The following is a 25,129-nucleotide window of genomic DNA, read 5'->3' as shown; positions in this document are numbered from 1 at the left end:
GTAGGGAATGGTCTAGATTGGAGTCCAGGAGCACTTTAGAGGTCAGCAAGATTTTGGGAGTATAAGCTTTTGGCAATCCACACTCCCTTTATCAGAGAGGGAAAGGAACTCTGCATGTTAACATTTGCATAGCTTAGTCTTCAAAGTATCATAGTGCTTGAGAAGAAATATTGTCAGAAACCATATCATAGTGATGCCCACTTTGGACATAACATTAAACAGTGATGCAATTCAATTACCCTACAATGGCTAAAATTATTTCAAGTTTCTTGTGTCATCCTAGCCAACCCTACCACACACACATACACACACAAATGTCCAAGATAATTTTAAAGTGTTCAGCAAGGTCCAGATCGCGATCTGCATTCAATACAAACAATGCTGAAAGAGACTCATACCCAGCTGTAGCATTCCCCCTGTAACTGGGAGAGACTTGACAGTGACAATATTGAGATTCCTGATGAATTCATTCTCCTGCAATCTCATAAGGACAGCGTATTAAGCAAAAAGAAAAGGGGGGAATCTTTGAAAGCTGGATCTGTTACCTGAGAAGAACATCTTTTTTAGCACTTCAACTGCAAAGGTCTTAACTACAACTTTTATAAGTATTGTTTCACCTTAAGATCCTTCCAGCTGTTTCTCTCATCCTTAATTTCTGGGTCATCAAGCTCCCATTAGCTAGGTGGCTCTGCCTTCCTAAGAGACCTATTCAGGCCAGATTGTACATATTGCAAATATCTCAAACCAGAGGTTTCATAATAAGTTGATCAAGGCTACTTTGTCAAGAATTAGCCCACTCACTGACAACTCTCCACTATTTTGTCCCAAATTGACAGCTAATCCAAGCAAATTAATTGACTAAACTTAGCCCCAGGATATATTTTCAGTTATAAAATCTCCACACTTGACTAATCCAGTGTGTGTAATGTCCAGGCCCAACATACACCAACACCACACACTGATGCCTGCTCCACGATGGAGGCTGTACCCGCATAGCACCCTCACAGAGCCTGCCACCTCCGCCGGGAATACCACGGGCCCGCCACTGCCTCACGGGTCAGCCGGCAGCTTCCGACAGACCCCATGGTACCCACCAGCCCCCACGCCAGCGCACCTCCACCCTGCTGGCTTCGGGGCTGGGACACTGGAGAGGGGGCCAGAGGCCTCTTTGTGCCTCCAGTGGCCTGCCTCGCGTTGCCCCCCCCTGCCTTTCTGCTGCTAGCACCCTCTGCCTCTTATACTGCAACGGGTTTCCCCACTAGTATTTATATGTGTGAAGAATCTCACTTACCAGTTGTATAAAGCAAAGTCTCCTATAACTGCTAATTTCCATATCAAAAATTCAGGAGTAAGGTCTATTTTAGGTAACTGTTTAATGTAGGCGAATGTGGGTGCTAGCATTCTAATGGTGGTTCACAAGAGCATCACCCTGCATCTTTGAGTGTGTGAGTGCACATATGTGTCCCAGAGTGCAGATATAAAGGATATTCCTGCTAGAAGCTTGTGGCAGAAGATAGTGTGTGCAAGAGAGTGAGGATTCTTTTGTGCGTGAACTCTGTGGTTTGGATTTTCCCCTTCCCCACAGCATTCTTAAATTTATTATTGGGAAGTAGTTTAGTCTGTACATCAGAAGTTGTTACTGGGTTTCAGCCTGGTTGTGGAGTAGTGCCCTCTGAAAAATTAGCCTTGGTTCATTTAACTGGGAGCTAGTTCAGTTTGACACTGGACCCAGCTGGGAAACACCTGCTGAGCATTTGCCCCCCTCTTATTTTCAGGTACACTGCAAATCCAAAGCTTGCCAGAGGTACAAGTTAAAGAGCTCCTGACCTTTGGCTGTTAAACTGTGGCTCTCTAAGCTTCATTAGTATGAACTGAGCCATCTTTACCAGAACGCTGTTCCTGAGACGCATGGATGCCCGGTCCACTAGACCTTTGGCAAAAGAGAGAAGAAACATCTGGTTTTAATAATTTTATTTTGCAGTTTTCATACAGAGTGTGTTTTTTTTAATCTGTGCCATTACACACCTTAGTTAGTGGATAATAAGAATAATATATGATTCTTATTCAGGTTCCAAGTTCAATCCCTAACATTTCCAGTTAAAATGATCTCTGACATCAAACACAAGCAGTCAGGGTACAGAATGTCATCCTAGATGGACCGGTGGTCTGAAGCAGTGCAAGATGGTTTCACATAGAGAATATGCCTCTCTTCTGCAATCATTAGCACAGTCTACGGCCCTCATTTTAATCTGGTATTGGCCTCTTGGGCACCAGCCAAAGAACTATCAGATGAGCTATTTATCCCCAGCATTGTCAGAATATTGAAAAGGCAATTTTGGGCCAAACTAGACATTACTTCCTTTTTTTTAAGAGTCAAGTGCAGGTTTCCCAGACTTAACCATCAGTCCCCACAGCCAAACAACAGCTGTGGGGACTGCCTGTTTAAAAATACTGTTCATAGAGCAGCCAAAAGGAGAAAATAACTCTCCCCAGCGCTGTTATTGGTTGGGAAAATGGTGGAGGGGAATCAGAGAGAGAGAGAGAGAGAGAGAGAGAGAGAGAGAGAGAGAGAGAATGAACGAACACATGAATTAATGAAAAAACAAATGAACGCTGGACTTGACTCTTTTTTAAAAGGTTACATCGAATTTGCCCTAACACAATAAAGGGATGGGGATACTACACAAGTAAACAGATCTCTATGTGACTTTTCCCCGTCAGAGGACCAAACATTAGCAGGCATTGCAGCAGCTGAGACTGCAGCTCAGGATGGACTTTGCCAAGCTGCAAAGGCAAAAGTTCTTTGCAACATCAAAAATACTTGATAAAAACTATACAGTTGATTTGCATTTGATGCTTTCTAAGGCAGTGGTCCCCAACCTTTTTATCATCGGGGACCGGTCAACACTTGACAATTTTACTGAGGCCGGGAGGGGTAGTCTTTTGCTGAGGGATGTCGCCACCTGAGCCCTTGCTCCACTTGCTTTCCCACCATCTGTAACATCCATCACAGAGCATGCTGAACCAGACTGAGGCTTGCAGGGTAATAGCAAATTGCCTGATTAACAAGAGTAGCTATGCCCGTCAACTGGAAGAAAAAAATGAAGTAGGGAGCAGCATCCCAGAACAAAATTTAAAAGAAAAATCAGGCTACATCTATTTATAGAAAGGTCTTACCATAGAGTCCCTAGTGGGACCCAGAAGTGCCAAAAGGTAACTTGAGCAATTGCTGGAAATTCCATGGTAAAACTAGAAGTTCAAATGTGGTTTGGAATCCTAACACTGTTAAGTGGATTTGTAACTGATTTAAAGGTCACACTCAAAGTGTGCTTGATAATGATTCCTTACTCTCTTGGAGAAGAGGGACAAGTAAAGTCCCTCAGAATTCCGTCCTGTGCCCTGTGTTGTTCAACATCTTTATAAATTAATTGGATGAAAGAACAGAGGGGATGCTCAAAAAATTGAAGCAAATACAGTAGAAGACAGAATCAAGAAACAGGATGATCTTGAGAGGCTGGGAAACAAAATGAATTTCAGCTAGAGTTGCCAGCTCAGGGTTGTGAAACACCTGGAGCCTTTGGGGATAGAGCTGGGAGTGGGCAGGGAATGTGGAGGCTTTTTGCCTTACTCTGGGGATAGAGCAGGGGTCACTGGGAGGAGAGGTAATTGTGAATTTCTTGCATTGTGCAGGAAGTTTGACTACCTGACTGCTCAAGTCCCTTCCAGCTCTATGTTTCTAACCATAAAGTTTACAACTATTCTTAGAGCAACCCTCTGTTACTTTTGGGTAGCTCTAGGAATCACCAGGTATTCTACGGTAAGGGCTTCCTGTATGTAGACAAGACCTTATTTTTCTTTTTAATTTTTCTCCTGCTACCTCTTGGTGGGCATCAAGACTGGGAGCTTGATGGCCCTAACAAGTCACTCTTGCAAAGTTGTAGTAACATTTAAAGTCTGGTGCCTCAGAGCACAAGGGACCAGTAGGCTAAAAAACAAGCAACCTATGTTGAGCCTTCCTCAACATTTGCTGACTGCTCCTACCCTTGTGGCTTTAAGGACAACATTCAAGACAAAAGCATTTTAAAAAGAGAGAGAGAAATACATGGGGATTTATGAATATGGATAATCACTTCCTGCTTCTCTCACATTTTGTGCATTTTAGATCAGAGGTCTTCAGAGCCAACTTGGTGTAGTGATGAATAATGGTGGACTCTAATTTGGAAGAGCCAGGCTTGATTCCCCACTCCCCCACATGCAGGCAGCTGTTGACCTTCGGCTATTCACAGTCCTGTTAGAACTGTTCTCACAGAGAAGTTCTGTAAGAGTTCTCTTAGCCCCACCTACCTCACAGGGTGTCTATTGTGGGAAAGAGGAAAGGTGATTGTAAGCCACCTTGAGACTCCTTTTGGTAGTGAAAATCTGGGTATAAAAGGAGCGGGGGGGGGGGAGTTCAGGTAGTCCATGCTTCTGGCTTAGCCTCCATAGAATCAGTCCCACACTTTCTACTCTTCTTTGCAAGCATGGTGACGCAAATTCACTCCAGCGTAGGCATAGTCAGAGACTGGGACTCCTCCTCTCTCAGTCATGTGCTTGCAGCTCAGTGGAGCACCAAGATGCTGTATGCATTCAAAGGTCTGGTCTGGAAAAGGTCTGGTCTGGAATAGGTGAAGACTTTTAAAAGCTGCACTAAATAATTTTAAATTGTCTTGTATGGCTTTGGGTACCTTAATATTTGAGACAGACCAGTCAGTCTGCTGCACAAGGTTGGGAGGAATATTTGAAGATACATTTTCTTAAAGGTGGAGTCAGATGACTAGGCTTCACATACACCATTCAGGGGATTCCTACAGCATCCCCTTCCTTTTTGAAGGGAACAGAAATTGACACGTATTAGATTACAAAATTAATTGATTATTTTGCAATCTTCCTAATCTGTTTTGCTCTCACTGCACTTTTGTTAAGCTCCTTTCCGATTAATTTGTGTTGCTTTACTTTGGCAGAGTTGATTTGTTTTAATTGAGCATTCGTAATCTGTTTTTATTGTAAACAGTCATGGGACACACTGCAGCTGAATGGTAGACTATTATTAATACCCCACAATATATAAATACCCCACAGTTATATAAATAAATCACTGGAAGGTCTGGAAGCACAGGAGCTGGGGGTAGCAATGCACCGCCCTTCTCTACTGTTCATCCACCAGAAGGCATAGCAATGCTGATCCCTGACACCAAGTGTAGTTCACTATATTGCTTCTGGAAACTTCAGTCATAATATTGTAGTCGTTCGAAGACTTTATTTTACTCTGACATTTAAGGATGCTGGTCCCTGGGTGGGACTTGAAGATCTCCTAGAATTATAGCTCATCTCTAGGCTAAAGACATCAGTTCCTCTGAAGAAAATGGCTGCTTTGGAGGATGGATCCCTAGCATTATACTCCACTGAGGTCCCTCCCCACCATCAATCCCGCCCACTCCCAGCTCCACCCCCAAAGTCTTCAGGTATTTCCCAACTCAAAACTGGCAACCCCAGACATTAATGTTAGCAGCAGTGGGTATTGATGGATTCCAAGACCCCCACCACCAATGGAAACCCCCTATCCAGAAAATATTTACAGATTAAACTCAAACTACTCATATTGCTGGAAGAAACAGACCGAGCCACTCTGATGGAGCTACAAGCTAAAGCTCTTAGTTGCTGGCTCATATAGAAAAATTACATCTTTTACTGTCTCAAATACTTAAAACATTTTAAGAAATGTCAAGACCTCCACAACAATAATAGCCTGATTTGCCAAAGACTTCATCCCCAGCCACTATTATTTCCTTATTCTTAACTAGTTCTGTGAATCCACAAACATTTCCCATGCAGCCCTCATTATCTGTGTCAATTGTTTGCAGCAACACTTGGATGCTTTAGAGATTTGACAGCAGAAAATAAAGGCCAATGTGTATTTATCACGGCAGAGCCCCATCCTGACTTGGGAAGATAGTAAGTAAGTATGGCAGTTAAAACAAAGCCAGTAACCAGCAGCTCCTCCCAACTGCCTGCATTTCCAAATACCCCCAAAATAAATAAATAATAAATCAAGAGTCAACTACTTCATTCTGGGAAAACAACTCGGTTTTGAATACTTTTATAATAGTTTGCACATTGTCAAAAATAATTCAGCCAGGTGTTTCAAATTGTGACTTTTTATCTACCAGTTATTTAAAATGTTGTGTACAATTATATCTACAGCTGTGCAATTCAGAACATTGCAAATAAATAAAACCTGGTGCTGCTGCCACAGTCCTCCCCTTCAACAATGTTTGTTAGAAACGGACAGCTTGCATCAGTCAGCCATGCAGTTTTCCACTTGCTAGTCATCTTGGGCGATAGCTGCTGCTTCTGCATAAGCACCCAAATGATAAGCTGTGCATGTCATAATGAACCCATAACCCCTTCCCCATTCTGTTACTTTTGATCCCATTCCTTGCTGCATGCTATTACTGCAGTGTTCTAAAATTTTTAATAAATTACCACCATGATGGAATATGCATTTCAAAGCATCGGAAGCAAATAGTTTCAAAGCCAACTTGACTTCTTTAACCTTGTATTTCCTGCTAAGGGTTTCAGTAGTACCTCTCAAAGATATTTTAGCTCTGGCAGCTGCATGTAAATTTAAAAAGCAATTCATTCATTGCATAGAGGAGGCATGTGTCTTGGATAGCAACTGATATTGAATCCTGGGGTTGCTTCCACTCAAAGCTCATGCTCTGAACCTCCCCCCAAACAGCAATGAGATCTGATCAGATCAGGCTTGGCAGGGCTGTCCAGGGCCCATTCTGCACACGTTGGATAATGCACTTTCAGCGCACTTTAGAAGTGGATTATCCTGTTCTGCAAAGGAAAATCCAGCTGCAAAAGAGCATTGAAACTGCATTATCTAATGTGTGCAGAATGGGCCCAGGTCAGGGCAAAAGAAAGGAAGGAAATTCTCAAGGGAGAAGGGAGGGAGAAATAGACTGGGGAATAACAAGAAAGAAAGCCTGAAGACAGAATGGATCCACAAGCTCAGCAGCTTCGGTTCTCCTAATCCTCCAGCGGCTGTAGAAAACCCTTGCCTTTTAAAGAAGGCATCCAATTGCAAGCCCTATCCTACAGTGCCTTCACTGACTTTTTTTAAAAGCTCAGTAAGGGCCAGAGAAAATAATAGCCGATGCCATGCTACCCAGAGGGAAACCAAAACACACAACTCTGAGATGAAAAACGATAACAAAACAGGATAAGAAGCAGCCTCAAACTGACAGACTACATTTACACGATGAGAAATACTGAATTCCTTTACCTGTTGCATATCATGCTTTCACAAAAAAAGTAACAAACTGCACATTTAAACAGATGCTCAATGGTTTTATAAATATAATCCGTACAATGAGAAAGTATTAGTATAAATTTTTAAGAAGCAATTGCATACTCCCACATAAATTAAAGTGCTCATGCTGTCATGAAGTCTTGAAGCAGGGAAAAATCCTGTCGGCCTTATGCAGCAAAATCAGTTCAAATCTTTCTCCCTGCGGACTTCCTGAGAAATGTGGTTTGAAGCATTCAGTGCGCAACTTGAGGTGCTGTGAGCTTGCCTGTACCAATTACAGCATGTTGGCATATGAAAAAACTAAGAGTTTAGCAAAACAGGAACTGACCGGAGTCCTGTCTGCCTTGTCTTAACTCGCTATTTGGATTCAGGACAAGAATTTCACCTACCCTTGCCTTTGGATTCTACACCAGAGGATACAGGAACTGGATTGTTTGGGCTTTCTTCTATTCTCCTAGGACAACATTTGAATTTCTCAGGAAGTCCACAGGGAGAAAGATTTCAACTGATTTCCCTGCAGAAGCGTGACAGGACTTTTTCCTGCTTGAGCCAAAACTTCATGATTGCATGAGCACTTTAATATTGGGAATGGTACCCAGAGGGGCCATACTGGGGAACCCTGTTCTGACCCATGTAATGTCACAAGTCGAGATAAAATGGTGTGAATTAATGTTCCAGGCAAGCTGCCTTATCCACTTAGATGGGAGTGAGCACAACTCTAATGGGACTTACATCTGATTGTGGCGTAGAGTGGTAAGGCAGCAGAAATGCAGTCTGAAGCTCTGCCCATGGGGCTGGGAGTTCGATCCCAGCAGCTGGCTCAAGGTTGACTCAGCCTTCCATCCTTCTGAGGTCGGTAAAATGAGTACCCAGCTTGCTGGGGGGTAAACGGTAATGACTGGGGAAGGCACTGGCAAACCACCCTGTATTGAGTCTGCCATGAAAATGCTAGAGGGTGTCATCCCAAGGGTCAGACATGACCCAGTGCTTGCACAGGGAATACTTTTACCTTTTTTAAAATAATATATCTTTATCACAAGTTCCATTCATTTTGCATAATAGTACCTCAACAAAAAATGAAAAACAAGTAAATAAGAAATTGTTTGGGGCTATAAGTTTTTATGGCCAGCACACTAACACACTACTCACTTTTCTCATTTCCTTGGGGATGGATATTACACAGCACCATATTAAGGACACAATCCTATGTATAGGGCTGCCAACTTCCACTATTACAACTGAGCTCCAAGCAACAGTTATCAGTTACCTGAAGAGAATGACTGCATTAGAAGGTGAACCGCATAGCATTAAATCCCACTGAAATCCCTCCCCTGCCTCCACCCTCTCCGGGGCCACCCCCAAATTTTCCAAGCAATTACCAGCCCAGAGCTGGCAACCATACCTATGTGTAGGGTTTCCTGATCTGGGTTGGAAGAATCCTGGAGATCTGGGGAGTACAGGGACCTCAGTGGGGGGCAATGCCACAGAGTCCACCCTCCAGAGGAACTGATCTTTGTAGTCTGGAGATGAGCTGTAATTCTCAGGGATCCCCAAGTCCCACGTAGAGGCTAGCATCTGTACCTATGTACCTTTAAATATGATTCACTGAATAGTGTGGAACTTCCTTCTGAGTAGAGCAAAGTTCAAGTCCAGCAACACCTTTAAGCCCAACAAAGCCCAACAAAGTTTTATTTAGAGTATGAGTTTTTATGAATAAAACTTTGCTGGTCTTAAAGATGCCACTGGACTTAAACTTTGTTCTGTGCTTTAGACCAGCATGGCTACCCACCCAAATCCTACTTTTGAGTAAATAACCATAGAACTGCACTTCATGTGTCATGGTAATGCACAGTAATGGGAACACTTTCATCTTATTGTAGAAAAGCAGTGAGCCTAGGTATGGAAGCGGCCTTGACTACAAGTGAACTGCAGCCATCAGTAGTAACAAAACCTAAATGAATGAGTTATTCTCTTTTGGGGCTAAAATTGGCTTATGCTGAGGTCCATTTCTACTGGAGTAATAAAGAACACTCAGAAACGCATTAATATGCAGTAGTTAACGACAAACACCTTATGGGACTGCCACCTAATCAACCAGAAACCAAACGCACATAAATTAAATTATTGCAGCACTGTTTAAGGAAGGCAAATGATCAAATAAAAGTTTACAGCCACCTGATAAACATGAAATATTCTAAAGAAATGCCTTTGCATGGGTTGCTATTTAACTAGGTATTCTAAATTTATGAAGCAAAGCACTGTAAATTATACAATCAATTTATGAAGAATTGGAAGTTAATATAAATTACAGGCTGTATATTATATGCCACTCAGCATTTACTCACTGTTTATGCTTTGCTGAAACTGCGCAGAATGTTTGTGAAATTGAATTCTAGATCTTGAAGTGTAAAGCTGCCATGAAACGTTATTGGTTTAGTTATTAGTTTTTGTTTTATAAGAGCTAAAGACCAAGTTAACATATACAATTTGGTTTTTACAGAAGTAGAGTTTATATGATGTTCTGGTCACACTACCTCATTTTACAACGTATACAAAGTGGTTCCCAGAAACTAGAACACAGGAATGTTGTTGTGACTGTAGACCAGGGGTAGTCAGACTGAGGCTCTCCAGATGTCCATGGACTACAATTCCCACGCTGGCAGGGGCTCATGGGAATTGTAGTCCATGGACATCTGGAGGGCCGCAGTTTGATTACTCCTGCTGTAGACATTATGAAGCCATTGGATCCTGAACTCTTGTTAGGGATTTGCCAGTTCCCGGGTTCTAGCCGATCAGCAAACAGGCCTCCATTAAGGACCCATCACATGTCTTGGCAGAAGTCTCAAGCATGTATATAAAGTCCCCAGTTTTGCTTGTCTGTGTTCAGTGTTTTCTGATACAGTTGTTTTGGAGCTGAAGTGTCCATGGGTCTTTTCTGAACCCATGGATTTAATACTGACAATGAGGATGGGATTGCTGTGCTAGGTAGGCTAGCAAGTGAAATCTCTTCTGTTTCCAGCCTTCCGATGAGAGACTGCTGATATTGTTTCGATGCCCAGCCTTCTGAGATGGGTCTGTCTGACATTACTGTTGTGCCCTACTTGAGCCAAAGGATGTAGTACAAGCTGAAATCATGGACACTGGGGGCTACACTGAGTTCAATCCTGAATTTCTTGTCAATGGGAATCATTCACAACTTACCTCGGCTGTTTCCTGGTGGCAAACAGAATCACAGAACATGCAAAATGGGAGACCCCGATTGTCAAGCCCCTCAATCTATATGGGGACGTCTGAATTTGTGCCGACTCCATGTGCACAGTCAACAAGGCCCAGCAACAATGTATACATCTGGTGTCATTGGTGAGTCATTTCCTCGCATCACACATCAGTGGCAAGGTCTTCGTCAAACTTTACGTAGCCCAGACCTACCAGCAGCTGCCTGTCAACAATGAAACTACTGAAGTGAAAACCATGGTCATGCACAGCGGGGCATTCTGGGTAAGAACACTACGATTCAACATTAGTGTGGTTTCAAGTATCTAATGAAAGGTGTCCTTAAAGGCCTTCTGAGCATAATTCCATATTTTGGAGATGTTCTGGTGTCTGGCAGCTCTGACACTGAACTTGCAGATGTACTGTGCCATTTCCAGTCTGTTGGGCTTAAAGTTAAGAGCAAAAGGTGTCACCTTGGGGTGGTGTCTATAGAGTTCCTTCAGTTTTGGATTGTCACTGATGGCATGCGCCCCATGGATTCCATCATGAAGGCATCCATCAAGCCCTACTTCCTCAATTAAAACAGGATCTACAATCCTTCTTAAGACTAGTCAACTTCTTCCATTCGTACCTTTCCAACAAGGTGGCTATCGACAAGCCATTGCACTATGTATTGGACAGGAAAGCCACATGGTTCTGAGACCAAGCTCAACCATTTGACATGGTCAAGAGCCTCCTGTCCTCCAACAGCATTTTGGTGCACTTTGACAAATCCCAGTCGATTGCCCTTGCCTGCAATGCTTCTCCATATAGGATCAGAGTGGTCCTCAGTCACAGACTACCCAACGATATTGAGGTGCCCATCACTTTCTGTTCCTATACACTGTCCTTGGACAAGCAGAATTACATGCAGATTAATAAGGAAGATATCGCCATCATTGTCAGTGTGAAGAAATTTTACGACTGTATATGGCTACATGTTCACAATAGTCACAGATCACAAACCACTCTTGGGCCTTTTTGCTGCAGACCATCAGAAACCTCAAATTCTCTCTCCAAGAATGTGGCATTGGTCCATCTTTCTCAATGGCTATGACTACCCCTTGCAACAGCACCCAGTAAAGAGCATGGAGAATGTTGATACCATCAGCTGCCTACCACTACCAAACACTGATGCAGACCTCTCACCAGCCCATGGGGTGCTTTTTCTTGAGACTCTTCTTCAGCCACCTCTCCATGATTCCAACATGGCAGCCCAGTCAGTTAAGGAAGGGGTAATCTCTTGCATCCTCAACTGGGTGTGGAGGGGGTGGCCTGAGGATGTCATGACTAAGTCATCAAACCCTTTCTGTCCACAAGGGATGCTAGTTGTGGGGAAATTGAGTGGTAGTGCAAACAAAGCTGAGTATTGTAGGCCCTTCATGACAGTCACCCAAGCGTTGTACACATGAAAGCTTTAGCTAGAAGTTACGTATGGTGGCTCAGCATAGGTACAGATTGAGGAATGGTCAAGCAGTGGCAGGCCTGCCAGGAGAGTCACTGGAAATGACTCAAGCCCCCATTCAGCAGTGGGAAATGATGCAGACTCCACGGTCACAACTCCACATAGATTTTGCTGGGCCGTTCCAGGGCCAACCTTTCTAATTATTAGGGACTTGTAGTGCAAGTGGTCCAAAGTGGTACCAGACTCTGTGATGGCATCAAGGGTCATTATCAAGGCCCTCAGTTGACTCTTCATAACCCACGGACATTTGGACACCACTGTCTCGAGAACAGAGCTCAGTTCACATCCACTGAGTTCCAGGACTTCATGGCAGCCAATTTAATATAGCACGTCATATTGTGTCCTTCCACCTGTCCACCAATGGCCAGCCCAAGCAAATGGTACAGACAATGAAGGAGTCACTCTCTCGGATCCTCAAGAGAGATTGAAAGCAATGACAGGCCGAATTCTTAATGTGGCAACACATCACACTGAGCTCAGATACTGGAAAGAGTCCTGCCAAACTTCTTATGGGTTAGCAGCTGGCAAGTATCCTAGATCAAATCAATCCCAACTTGATATTGGATCATCCTCTGGATCAGGAGACAACCACCACCTGGATCCCAGCAGTGGTCACCTGGGCAACCTGTCTCATATCAAGTCCAATTGCCAGATGACCAGACATTCCATTGACACATGACGAAGTGAAGCAGCACCTGCCCAACGTGCCCAAGCAAAGGACACCTACAGTAGCCAACCTGGTGTTAAAGCCTGCAGTGACAAAACCGGCTGACATCATAGAAGGTGTTTTGGCCCAGAACAGCCAAGGGATGATCAAGCAGGAGGTTGCCCTAGCACTTTCCTGACCCCAGCACTCCACCAGAACCCCACTGCTTGCAATGAGTCTGAGTGAAACCCTGGCACTTTCAGGATTTTGTGTGCCAATTGGTATGTACTTATTTAAGGGGGGAGGGGTGTGGCGTCTGTGGACATTTTGAAGCCATGAGCTTGGAGCAAAGAGTGGGGTACTCCTGAACTCTTGTTAGGGAGTTGCCAGTTCCCAAATTCTAAACAATCAGCAAACAGGCTTATGGACCTATCATGGGCCTCCATTAAGAACCAATCATGTGTCTTGGCAGGTGTCTCAAGCATGTATATAAGTTTCCGACTTTTGCTTGTCTGTGTTCAGCGTTTTTTGGTTCCAGTAAAATGTTGGTTGTTTTGCAATTGAACTGTCTGTGTCTTTACTGAACCCATGGATTTAATAAATGGAGTGAAACCTGAACATCTTAACAGAAGACTGAATCTACCTTTTATTTCAAGCACAACAAAGGACAATTTCTGCCCATTACAAGTTCCCATTACAGTCCTCTGTGTCACATCCTATACTTTTCTCAACAACTGGCTTTTCAAGAGGTGTAGAGGGTGAATGTAGAGAGGCTGAAGAGATCGGTTCAACAAGGGGCACTTAACTCTCAATTCCATGCATGCTCTTCTTTGGCTGTAAATATTGATCGCTGTCCTACTGATTAAATCCCATTACATAAATCAAAAATAGAAGCAGTTCTGTGCCAGAGATAAATGTTGTCATGGTCTTTTCTCACTCTTATGTTGCACCCACAAATATTTGTTCATATTTAATGGATATATAAAAAACATTAAACATTTCCAAATCTGGGTACTGATTTATCACGTAGTATCACTGGATCTATAAATGTACATGCAATTTTCCATTCAAGTTTTTTTCTAACGTCCTAAAATCTAACATTTGTTTAAGTGGTATGTCCCCCCCTCCCCCGCAAAAAACACAAAAGCTAAGCCCGGCAGTCTGCCACAAGAGATAAACAAAAGTGTCACTCAAAGCCTTGGTTATATGACTCTTTATGGACAGAAAAGATCTTGCCACTGTGCTGAATGTTCTAGTGACATATAACATTAGATCACCACAATGCATTGTGCGTAGGACTGCCCTTGAAGACTGTCTTGAAGCTACAGTTGGTACATTGGAGTGAATCATAGGGACCACATCATTCAAGTCTTGTTCAAATTTACTTTCAGGTTCTGTTGGAATGATACACATGTACAAAGAGTTGGTCCAGCTGACTCCAACCCCCCCTCTCTGAGAGGCCATTCATAAACTGTGCTAATACCTTTGCAGAATACAGTTTGAGGGCTGCTAGTATAAATTTGCCTCCTTTAGTCTAAAAGAATCTAAGAATAGCTAAGGCACTTTTTTATGCAGAATATAAAACCAATTGAATATGGGCAGACCGGCCACCATTATATTGACAATTCTCTTAGATATCTAAAGCACTTTACCCGATTGATTGCATGCCTAACAATATACCAGCAGTGATCCTCAAACCTGTTATTACAATGCATTATTTTAACTTTATGTCATATTTAAATATTTTTCTTGACAGTGACAACACAGAATAAGAAGAGCATGTTTCAGGCCTGATTTTGATCTGTGAAAGAATCACAGCATCATCAGCATACATAAGAATTGGAATTTTTTTGAAATTTAACATGGAGGCATGAATATCAGCATTCTGAAGGTGTTTGATTATGGAGTCAACAAAGATGTTAAATAAGAAAGGGGCTAAAATGTATCCATGTCTCATGCCTTTCTGAGTATTTATTGGTTTCATTAAGTTACCCTCAATACTAAATCTCACTTGCAACCTAGTCTCCTTAAGCAATGTGACCATAAGATGTAACAAACTTTTATCAATAGTGGTATCAGCCAACTTAGCCCACAAATGGTCTCTAGGTATGACATCAAAAGTGACCTTTATATCAATAACAGGTACATATAAAGAACCTTTTGTTGTAGTAACATATTTATAGATTAAATAATGCAGAATGAGGCAGTAATTCACGGTGAATCTTCCTGATCTAAATCCAGTTTGGTCATCTTCTAATTGTACAAAAGGAAAGTAGGTAAGATGGAGAACATAGTCAAAAAAAGGAGTCAGCAAATGAACTGAGATATCATCTTTTCAGGTGTGTAGTCATATAGGTCTGTAGTAGATTTCAGTACAGTAGCACCTTAAAGACCAAAAAGATTTCCAGGCTGTAAGGTTCTAAGAGTCAGGGGTCCTTTTGTTCAAGTTTATACAAAGACTCTCAAAAGTGTATACCCTGAAAATCTTGTTCTGTAGGCAGCCACTAAACTTGAATCTTGACAGAACATTTTCTAAACAAGCAATAAACTTCACTCAATTGCAATTTTATCATCTGTGCCTGGGTGCCCTAGTCTTTAGGTCACTAAATACCTTCACACATTGATAAATACACCAGTTTTTCATAATTTACAACTTTGATGTTTACTAAGTAGATACTACTCAGTTCCTAGTTAGAGTCTGATGATCCCCAAGGTTGGAGCTTCTTCCCCTGTTCTGTTCTAGGGCTCTCAGAAACTGGGGGAACTTACTAGGAGAAAAGAAGCAAGAAATAAACATGATATGCTGACGTCACTCAAAAGTGATACAGGCATATCATTGACATCAGTGGGATGTTCTGGATTTTGGACAAGCCAGCTTGGTGTAGTTAAGAGCAGAAGCTTCTAATCTGGCAAACCACGTTTGATTTACCACTCTTCCACTTATAGTCAGCTGGGTGACCTTGGGTTGATCACAATCTTTCTTATTCTTATTGGATTTCTAGCCGACCGCTCTCCTGAGGCTTGCGGCGGGTAACAACATGTAAAAGCCCCATAAAACCCCTAATACATAAAACACCTCAAAACAATCCCCAGCCCGCTCAACCCACCCCACCTGATGGTGGCGGAACTATCCGGGAAACCAGGGGTCACTTCTGATGTAGATGTAGGGGGGGGGGGGGCAAGATCTAAAAAGGGGAGGTGCCAGCCTCAACCATAAGCCTAGCGGAAGAGCTCCATTTTTCAGGCCCTGCAGAACGATGGCAAATCCCGCAGGGCCCACAGCTCTTCCGGGATCTCATTCCACCAGGCGGAGGCCAGGACCAAAAAGCCCCTGGCCCTGATTGAGGCCAGATGCACCTCCTGGGGGCCAGGAACCACCTCGGTAGTCCCCACCGAGCGTAATGCCCTGCGGGCAGCATAAGGCACCAGGCGGTCTCTCAAGTATGTGGGTCCCAGACCACGGAGAGCCTTAAAGGTTAAAACCAAAACCTTAAAGCTGATCCGGCTAGCAATCGGTAGCCAATGCAGCTGCCTCAGCACAGGCTGGGCATGGGCCCTCCAAGCTGTTTCTGTGAGGAACCGCATTTTGTACCAGCTGTAATTTTAGGATCAGGCGCAGGGGTAGGCCCGCATAGAGCGAGATACAGAAATCTATTCTGGAGGTGACCGTCGCATGGATCATGGTGGCTAGGTGGTCAGGAGACAGGTAGGGCGCTAGTAACCGGGCCTGGTGAAGATGGAGAAAAGCCTGGCTCGCTACCTTCTTGACCTGGGCTTCCAGTGTAAATGAGGCATCCATGGTCACCCCCAAATTCCTTGCCTGAGCCGCAATGGTCAGTTGTGTCCTGGCCAAGGTGGGTAATCACACTTCCTGATCTGCTCCCTTCCCCCCCAAACCCCAGGACCTCCGTCTTGGCAGGATTGAGTTTCAGACGACTCTGCTTGAGCCATCCAGCTACAGCTTCCAAACATCTGGCAAATGGATCCAGAGGGGAATCAGGGCGGCCATCCATCAAGAGATACAGCTGGGTGTCATCAGCATACTGATGGCAACCCATGCCAGCTGGGCCAGAGGGCGCATGAAGATGTTGAAAAGCACTGAGCCCTGTGATACTCCACAGGAGAGCCCAAACAAGCTCGATAGCTCATCCCCCAATGCCACGCTCTGGGTCCGGTTTAGGAAGAAGGAGCGTATCCAGCGTAATGCTGTGCCCCTTATCCCCATCCCAGCGAGGCGGCATGCTAGTCGTTCGTGGTCGACCACATCAAATGCAGTCGACAGATCTAAAAGAACTAACACAGCAGAGCTGCCTCGATGCAGCTGGTGATGGAGATCATCCGTCAGGGTGACCAGCACCGTCTCCACCCCGTGGCCAGGACGGAAACCAGACTGGTATGGATCGAGCGCACTATCTTGACAGTTCTCACAGAGCAATTTGTCAAAGCTCTCTCAGCCCCACCTACCTCACAGGGTGTCTGTTGTGGGGAGAGGAGGGCAAGGCAATTGTAAGCTGCTTTGAGGCTCCTTTGGATAGTGAAAAGAGGGATATAAAAACCAATTTTAGGTGACTGTGAAAACACCTTGAGCACAGGTAACACTAGGCCTACTCTGCACATGTTGGATAATGCACTTTCAATGTGTTCTTGCAGCTGGATTTTCCTGTGCAAAACAGGAAAATCCACTTCTAAAGTGCACTGAAAGTGTATTATCCAATGTGTGCAGAACAGTCCTAGGATGAGAGGAATTAAGAGAATATTCCATTTTGCCCTGGGATTTCTGAAACAGAAGAATGAGTTCCTGAGATCTGGACAGCTGCAGGCCCAGTTACTGGCTGGGAAAAGATAAAGTAGTGAAGTCAAAAGAATATGTAAGAACTAAGGCAGATGTATGAACTTGGGAGACTAGGGGAGTGATCAAAATATCAAAACCAGAGGAACAAGACTGATAAACATATTCAGTGAATCAGCTTTGGTTGATCTGATAATTTTAGAAAGAAAAGGCTTCACACACTCTGCGTAACAGTGGGTTTGATCATGTATACCCTTTTAAAATGTTTGTATTAGAGAACACATTACTCCCACGGTTATAATGATCTTAAAATAAAAGAGGATTGCTATCTTGGGATGTATACACTGTAATATTCCAAATGTGCTGAATATCAGTCATTCAGCCACAGTTCTATGTAACTGTATCTTTCAATAATGCGGAGAAACAAAATTCATGGTTGTTGGCTACCATCAATGAATAAATGGCAGCACACTGTGAATATTGCTTCCCTAAGTGTTCACAACATGTAAACTCTTACCTACTATTGGTTTTAAAATGAGAAAAGAAATATTATTTAAGAACACTGACTGAAATATCGAGTTTGTCTTCTCCAGAAGTGTTAACTTAGGATGCAAACATCCCAGTTAAGAAGGGATCTTGATCACTAATAATTTCCATGAGAAGACTGAGAGAGACGTACCACTTTATAAATTCTGCTCATCAGACCCACACATCTATTTATTTAATTGATTTCTATACTACCCCTTGCAGACTTGCCATCTTGGGGCAGTGTGGAAAACTGGTCACAAGATAAAAACAATACAATTAGCATAAAATATTAAAAAATAACCGAATTTATAATATCAAAATCATCAGCTCCAATAGTAAGTCAAATGCATGCCTGATGGTGTTAAACGTGCAAGGAGGCAAATTGGGTTGGGCTCTTTGGCCGCCGAAATGGCCGTTCACACCCAAAGCAGCCAGCGCCGTGGCATGGGAGAGGAGGGGCGGTGCCATTGCGCAATTGGGTGCAGGCACGCAGGCACAGAGCTCTGCACCTGCATACGGCTGCCGACTCACAAGCCAGCGTCTGTGCTACTTCTCCCCCCATGCCGCGGCACTGGCTGCTTTGGGTGAAAATGGCCGGGTGACCTGAACACCTGTTTAGATGTACTTCCTGCCGGCCTCAACCATAAGCCTGGTGGAAGAGCTCCATCTTGCAGGCCCTGCAGAACTTAGTAAGCCCCATCATGGCCCTGATCTCTCCAGACAGCTCATTCCATGAGATCGAGGCCAGGCATGGATTTCCTTGGGGGCATGGATTCTCAGCCCACCGGCACTGGCTGACTGAGGTGCTCTCTGGGGAACATAATCAGAAAAGTGGTTCCTTAGATACGTGGGCCTGGACCACATAAGGCATTGAAGGTTAGCACCAGAACCTTGAACCAGATTCAGAATTCAACTGGAAGCCTGTGCAGCTGCTGCAAGACTCCATCAGGAATTGCTGGGATTACTATTATTCAAAGTAGCAGAGGACATGACTCAGTATCTTTCTATGATTGTTCTATCTCGCTAGAGTTGACAGCTGAAGGAAAAGGTGGAGTCATGTGTTCAGTTAATCAGCCATTAGTGATGAAGAAAATGCTATTATTGTTTATAAAGACCCAAATTCTTTTAAAATCCATACTGCTAAGAATGCAGCGCTCCCACATGAATTATTAGTCAGAATGGCACGCGTGCAGAATATTTTAAACCAGGTCCCCTTTTTGACATCAATAAAGCAGAACAGCTGCCTAATCTTCTCAGCTGGGTTCAACTGCCAGTACACGTCTTTAATTTCTTTGGATTGCACATTCAACAGCAAAGACAATCATAAGATGTACAATTTTCTAAGACCTATTAATATACATTCAGACTGAGTAGCTCTTTCTGGACACTCAAAAACAAGATAATGGCCTAGTTTTGCTAATCGTCTAGCAGTCCTTACGCTAAATCCTGCTGCACGTGTTCAACTCAACCAGTGTAAACAGAAATTAAAGCACAACTCCCTTTCCTTCCAATGCATGAGTTATTACACCTTTAATCAACTTCACTGATTAGTGAATTTTGCAGTATGTCTTGTATGTTTCTGTGTGACTAATATTGTTCAATGTAATTTCCATAGTCATAGACAAACATCTTAATCTATAGTAAGCACCACTGTCCAACATCAAATGGATTTTCTACCTTCTTCCTAACTATTTGCCAGGGGATATGCTTCTCTACAACACTGGTGTGCTGCTGGTACAGTAGCCAGATCAATCATTAAACTTCCTTGTTCATGCAAAAATTCTGGAAATTTGATCATTACGATTATTTTTCTAAAGGGATTACCCTAGAAAACGAATATTGATTTGTTACAATTTTATTTCATCACCACATGATTTTTGAGAAGATGTTATTGCATCTGTAATGCACATTTCCTTTACTCACCCCTCAACTCTCAGTTTGTTAAAACAATCTGAGAAGTTATGTTCCATATGCTGCAGCACCTTCTCTATGGGCCAATAAAACTGAATGGAAACAGGGACTGAAATCTACATGGCAATGCTCATTCCCAGATCATCTATGCAGCTAGAAAAACATACCTATGAACGCTAGTGTTTGAGCTTCTATCAACAATTTCTGCAGCTGGCCAAATGTCACACCAATGTAACTTAATTCATCATAAACACTTTCTAAAGAAGAAAGTATTTGACACTCTCAATCAAAACTGTCAGCCACATGTTCAGCTACTGAAAAAGATCTTTCTTCATCCTCATGTTTACTTAGAGTCCTATTTTAACATCTGCTTTACAATCCCAAAATTATTCTGAGTTAGTAGCTTCAAAACAATATAGTGATTTTCAAAGCATGAAGAAAACACTAACTCAAAACGATCCAAAAGTTTTAATAAATATTAAGATGTATTGCAACTAAAGCCCTAGTCCAAATGTCCCAGGCTGGCCTGATTTCATCAGATCTTGGAAATTAAGCTTGGCTGGCCCTAGTTGGTATTTAGATGGGAGACCACCATGCCCAAGTTGCCAAAGCAGGGGAAGGCAATGACCAGCCACCTCTGAATGTCTTTGGCCTTCAAAACTCAGCTATGACTTTATGGCAAAAAAAAAAACCCACCAGCAACTATTTTACTGTTTTGTATTTTATTATTATGCCAAAAATAAGGCACCAGCAAATATACATCACTATCAATTGGAATTGCTTGAATCTTTATTTTCTACAAGTCACATAAACGCATGATGCTGCCTTAAACTCAGTCAGACTGTATTACTTAACCTGGCTGGCAGGGACTGTCCAGGATCTCAGGCAGAAATCTTTCATATAACCATAGAATCATAGAGTTGGAAGGGGCCATACAGGCCATCTAGTCCAACTCCCTGCTCAACGCAGGATCAACCCAAAGCATCCTAAAGCATCCAAGAAAAGTGTGTATTCAACCTTTGCTTGAAGACTGCCAGTGAGGGGGAGCTCACCACCTCCTTAGGCAGCCTATTCCACTGCTGAACTACTCTGACTGTGAAAATTTTTTTCCTGATATCTAGCCTATATCGTTGTACTTGTAGTTTAAACACATTACTGCATGTCCTTTCCTCTGCAGCCAATAGAAACAGCATCCTGCCCTCCTCCAAATGACAACCTTTCAAATACTTAAAGAGGGCTATCATGTCCCCTCTCAACCTCCTTTTCTCCAGGCTGAACATTCCCAAGTCCCTCAGCCTATCTTCATAGGGTTATTTGAGTTTGGAGATTCTGGGGATTGAACCAGGGACCTTCTGTATGTACAGCAGAGTGTCTCCCAATGAGCCATGGTCCTAGTGAACATTCCTGATACCACAATAACTGTGTCAGTGTGCTGTATGCAATAGCTTGAAACCAAAAATAGAATGTACGTAAATATATTCCTAAACACACTTATTTGGAAATGTTATTAGAGTTAATAAGTTAATAGAGGAATGGGGCTTACTTCCAAGCAAAAGCAATTTAAGTCCATACTGTAAAATAAAGCACAGATTCCCCCCCCCCCACAAGTGATATTTTTAGAAGTTGCAGAAACTTTTTAACTGGCAGAGAGAAGTCATTAGATTACTGCAGGCTCACCTCATACTCGTGGGCAAATTAGAATGCTGCACGGTAAAAACGATAAAGAGAGAGGTAATAATAGGACATACATAAGTTTCAAAGCATTGCTTTGAGCATTTTTGAATTTTTGCAGCTGAACATTCAGTTAGCACATCTGTACATGAACTAAGATGGCATTCCCACATGAATAATAAGAAAGAGTTATTCAACAGCGTTTTCAAAACCTGAGCAACACAGCAGATTAGTATGAGTGCCACAGATGTTGTAAATTACTATCTTTTCCAGTTGCCTCTTTTTAAAAAGTGTTGACTTTGAAAGGTCAGCAAAGAATGAAGAATTTCACAGCATGACTTGTCAACAAAGAGATTAATCACTGTAACATCAGTTGGGTAATGTTGTTATTTAGGAAGCAACATTATTGCAAGTAGTAACTCCTGTAAAGTGATTACATTAACATAGCCCTACAACCAATTAAGCCAACATCATGTGTTTGAAATGTCCCATGGAAGTTGCTGACAGTACAGTGGCTTACATGCAATCATTTTTCCTTAACGGGTTCATAGTATAAAAGGCTTTCAGCCACAAGGACTACATCGTGTATGTAAGTTAAGTATTTCAGTTTTGTTGGCTAAGAATTAGTCTGTCCATTGATTTCACATGATAGGGAGTGCAGATTGATGCTATCTTCATTTTTGTGCATGCAACAGGCAACTGAGTCTCAAAGAGGTATTTTTAACATGTCAAAGAATTACAATTACCATATTCTGCCTCACATTAAAAAAACTATGATGCTTGTGGCAAACCCCAAATAGTTAAAAGTGGCCTCTAAAATATGGACATTATATCTCACTTCCCAAACACAGTTAAAGAAAGGCCCTCAATTTCAGTAAACAGTCCTTATTATGCAGTTCATTTCGTCTGTTATCTTTAAGGTCTGAAAATACCCTCTGTCAGATTTAAAGATGCCCCAGTTGATATAATCAGCATTCTGGGAGTATTATTTGCAAAACCGCAGGCAAGGCAGTGTGCAATTTACTTCACAGTATGCCCAGCTCCCCCCAAAAACTAACAAAATGCTACCAAGGGTTTCCAGAAACTGGAAGCAAAATCAAACTTTGCAAGCCTTTTTAGAACACGCACACACATACCAGAGGAAGAAAAAGGGAAAGGGGGAAATGGAAGTTTTGAAACCACAGTTTGACTTCAGCCTCATATTCACGAAAGGGGTACAAAAATATTATTCATTCCTTTGCTCTTTCACACCAAAAAATTCTCAAAAGAATCTCCTCCTGTCAAACTTCTCTGCTAGGGAGTCAGAAAACACGGAGACATTTAAGAGCATTTATGGTGCACAAGTTGCCAGCTCAGCATCAGGTCTGTAAGAAGGACTTGCTGTTGCTCAGTCATAATCATTTTGGGGCGTCAAAGCTTTCCTATTTGGGGGGGGGGGGGAATGAACAGCAATGAGGATGTTGCACTGGAATATAAGATGTGGGGAAAGAAGTCACCCCAGAACCTTCTGGATGACCCCAGCCTCCCCCTCTCCTCATAGCCCCAACACCACAATTTCCTCTGCAAAGGCATCCCTATGCAGAGGTGTCTCTTGTGGCTCTAGGAAAGCCCCTGATGATCAATGGCAAGCCAGTGGGCTCCCAGTCAACGCACCGTTCCTCCATCCTAGGCAGTTGGATTCCCTCCCCAATAGCCCGTCTCCCCAACCCATCCAACAAGTCCCTCTGACGGAGCACCAGAACACTCCTTGCCTTAAACCTCACCATCTGGACCAAAGTGCTCTCGAAATCCATTACACTGAAGTTGAGATCAGCGCGGCACGGTCTTCCGCGTATTCCTTCCGCGAGAACCAAAAGGAAGGAGGAAAGGAAGCTGGCTTCTGAGCTAGTACAAAGTTTTTTTTCCCCTCTACCCTCCTCCCCCCACCCCGCGGATTCAGCCCTGGAGTCAGAGCCGCCTGTCGAAAGGGCCGGGCGCTGCTGTTCGCAATACTCACAGGGACACGGTTCGGTTGGGGAGTAAGGAAGGCTGCAAAGTTTCCACCAACTCGCCTCCGCTGCAGACAACTTTGATGCGGACGGTCTGCCGGCCGGGCCCCTTGGAGCGCTCGGCGGTGCACAGGCAGCTGTCAACGACGAGGTCCGGGCAGTTCCGGTTGGCCCCCGCGAGCCCCACCAGGGCGGCCACCGCCAAGCAGAGGCAGCCGCGCAGCCCGGGCATGGCGAGGGGAAGCGGCGGCTCCGGCGAGGGCGCCTGGGCTCTGCTGCTGCCTTCGGGCTGCTCCTGCTGCTGCTGCTGCTGCTGTGGCGGAGGCTAAGGAGGCGGCGGCGGCTGTTGGTGCCGAGGCGCTCATGGCATGGTCGGCGCGCACAGCAGCCGGCGGCAGGCGACGGGGGCTCGCGGTCCACTCCGCCTCCTCCTCCCCCGCCTCCTCGCGGCTGCGGCGGGGCATGGACTGCGAGGCGCCCCCGCCCTCCTCCACGCAGCGCCGCTGGGCGGGCCCCACCGGGCGCCACTTGGCCCCCCGCTGGCCGCCCACAGGCTCGTGTGCTCCGACCGAGGGCTCGCTGGGCAGCCAGGCTCGGCCGCGCCTTGGCCGCTGATGTCAGGCCGGGTGACCCGCCCCGGGAAAGCTCCCGCCGCTCCTGAGCTCGGCCAGGTGACGGGGAAGGCACGGCTGCGTCAGAGTCGCCCTCGGCCCCCCTCCAGCTCGCCCGGCGGCGGCGGCGGCGGCGGCGGCGGCGTCTGTGGAGCGAGCAACGTGTTGCCCTCCGCGCGCCCGGAGGTGAGCCGGCACCTCCGCGCTCCCACGAGCCGTGATTTCAGCGCCACGCGCTCCGACTGCTGATCCCGCGGGAAGGCTCGCCCACAGCAGCCCATGCAGTGAAGTCGTTGAGGCAATGGCAGCCTGGCACAGAGGCTCCCTCTCGTATCTGTCCGCCACCTTTTCCCCTCTGGGGCAGTGTGCACGATTCTCCGCTCCAACAACCCTGTGGAGTAGGCTAAGTTACTGATGCAGGCCAGCGAGCATTTGGACCCAGGTCTTCCTAGCCTTAAAGCGTAGTGCTAAGACAGGTGAGGCCAGGGATCAAATGTGTACTCTGCTCTGAAACTCAACAGCTCCTGGGCTGTATTGGCTGCCTATCACAAGTTCTCTGCCTGTTCTCACAGGGGCAGGGTTAGAGCAACTCAGCTGCCAACGTGGGCCATATACTGGAACTAGTTTAAAGCAGTTGCCCACTCAAGGTAGCTTGCTTCTCTGCAGAAGAGAGAGGTCTGGGAAACTCACCAGAATTCAGTGAACATCATCCTTATGGTAAGGAAATGGCAAACATAGGCTTGCACATAAGGTTACATTCAAATCCTCTTAATCAATGTGCCCAGCATTCATTCTGAGCCAATGTCATTCTGAGCCAATGTAAGAGTGGTGGATCCTGATCTGGAATACTGGGGTGGATTCCCAGCCTGCTGGGTGAACTTGGGCCAGTTATACTTGTCTTAGAGTCTTAC

At 44.4% G+C, this 25,129-nt stretch overlaps 1 protein-coding gene across 2 annotated transcripts in view; it reads right to left on the bottom strand.

The window, feature by feature from the left end:
- Positions 1–24,322, bottom strand: part of ADGRA1 (adhesion G protein-coupled receptor A1) — a 452,787-nt gene extending 428,465 nt beyond the window's left edge. For both annotated transcript variants that reach the window (XR_013233660.1, XM_077350198.1), the window contains exon 1: positions 23,616–24,322. Coding sequence is in view for 1 of the 2 variants with exons in the window: in XM_077350198.1 (XP_077206313.1) it covers positions 23,616–23,839 (224 nt within the window). In the remaining variant the exon portion in view is untranslated. The remainder of the gene's footprint in view (positions 1–23,615) is intronic.
- Between the last annotated feature and the right edge of the window lie 807 nt (positions 24,323–25,129).

The sequence above is a fragment of the Paroedura picta genome, chromosome 8 (genome assembly GCF_049243985.1).
Source record: "Paroedura picta isolate Pp20150507F chromosome 8, Ppicta_v3.0, whole genome shotgun sequence".
Taxonomy (NCBI): domain Eukaryota; kingdom Metazoa; phylum Chordata; class Lepidosauria; order Squamata; family Gekkonidae; genus Paroedura; species Paroedura picta.
Note: the sequence above shows the minus strand (reverse complement) of the source record. Positions and strands in the feature narration are given on the sequence as shown.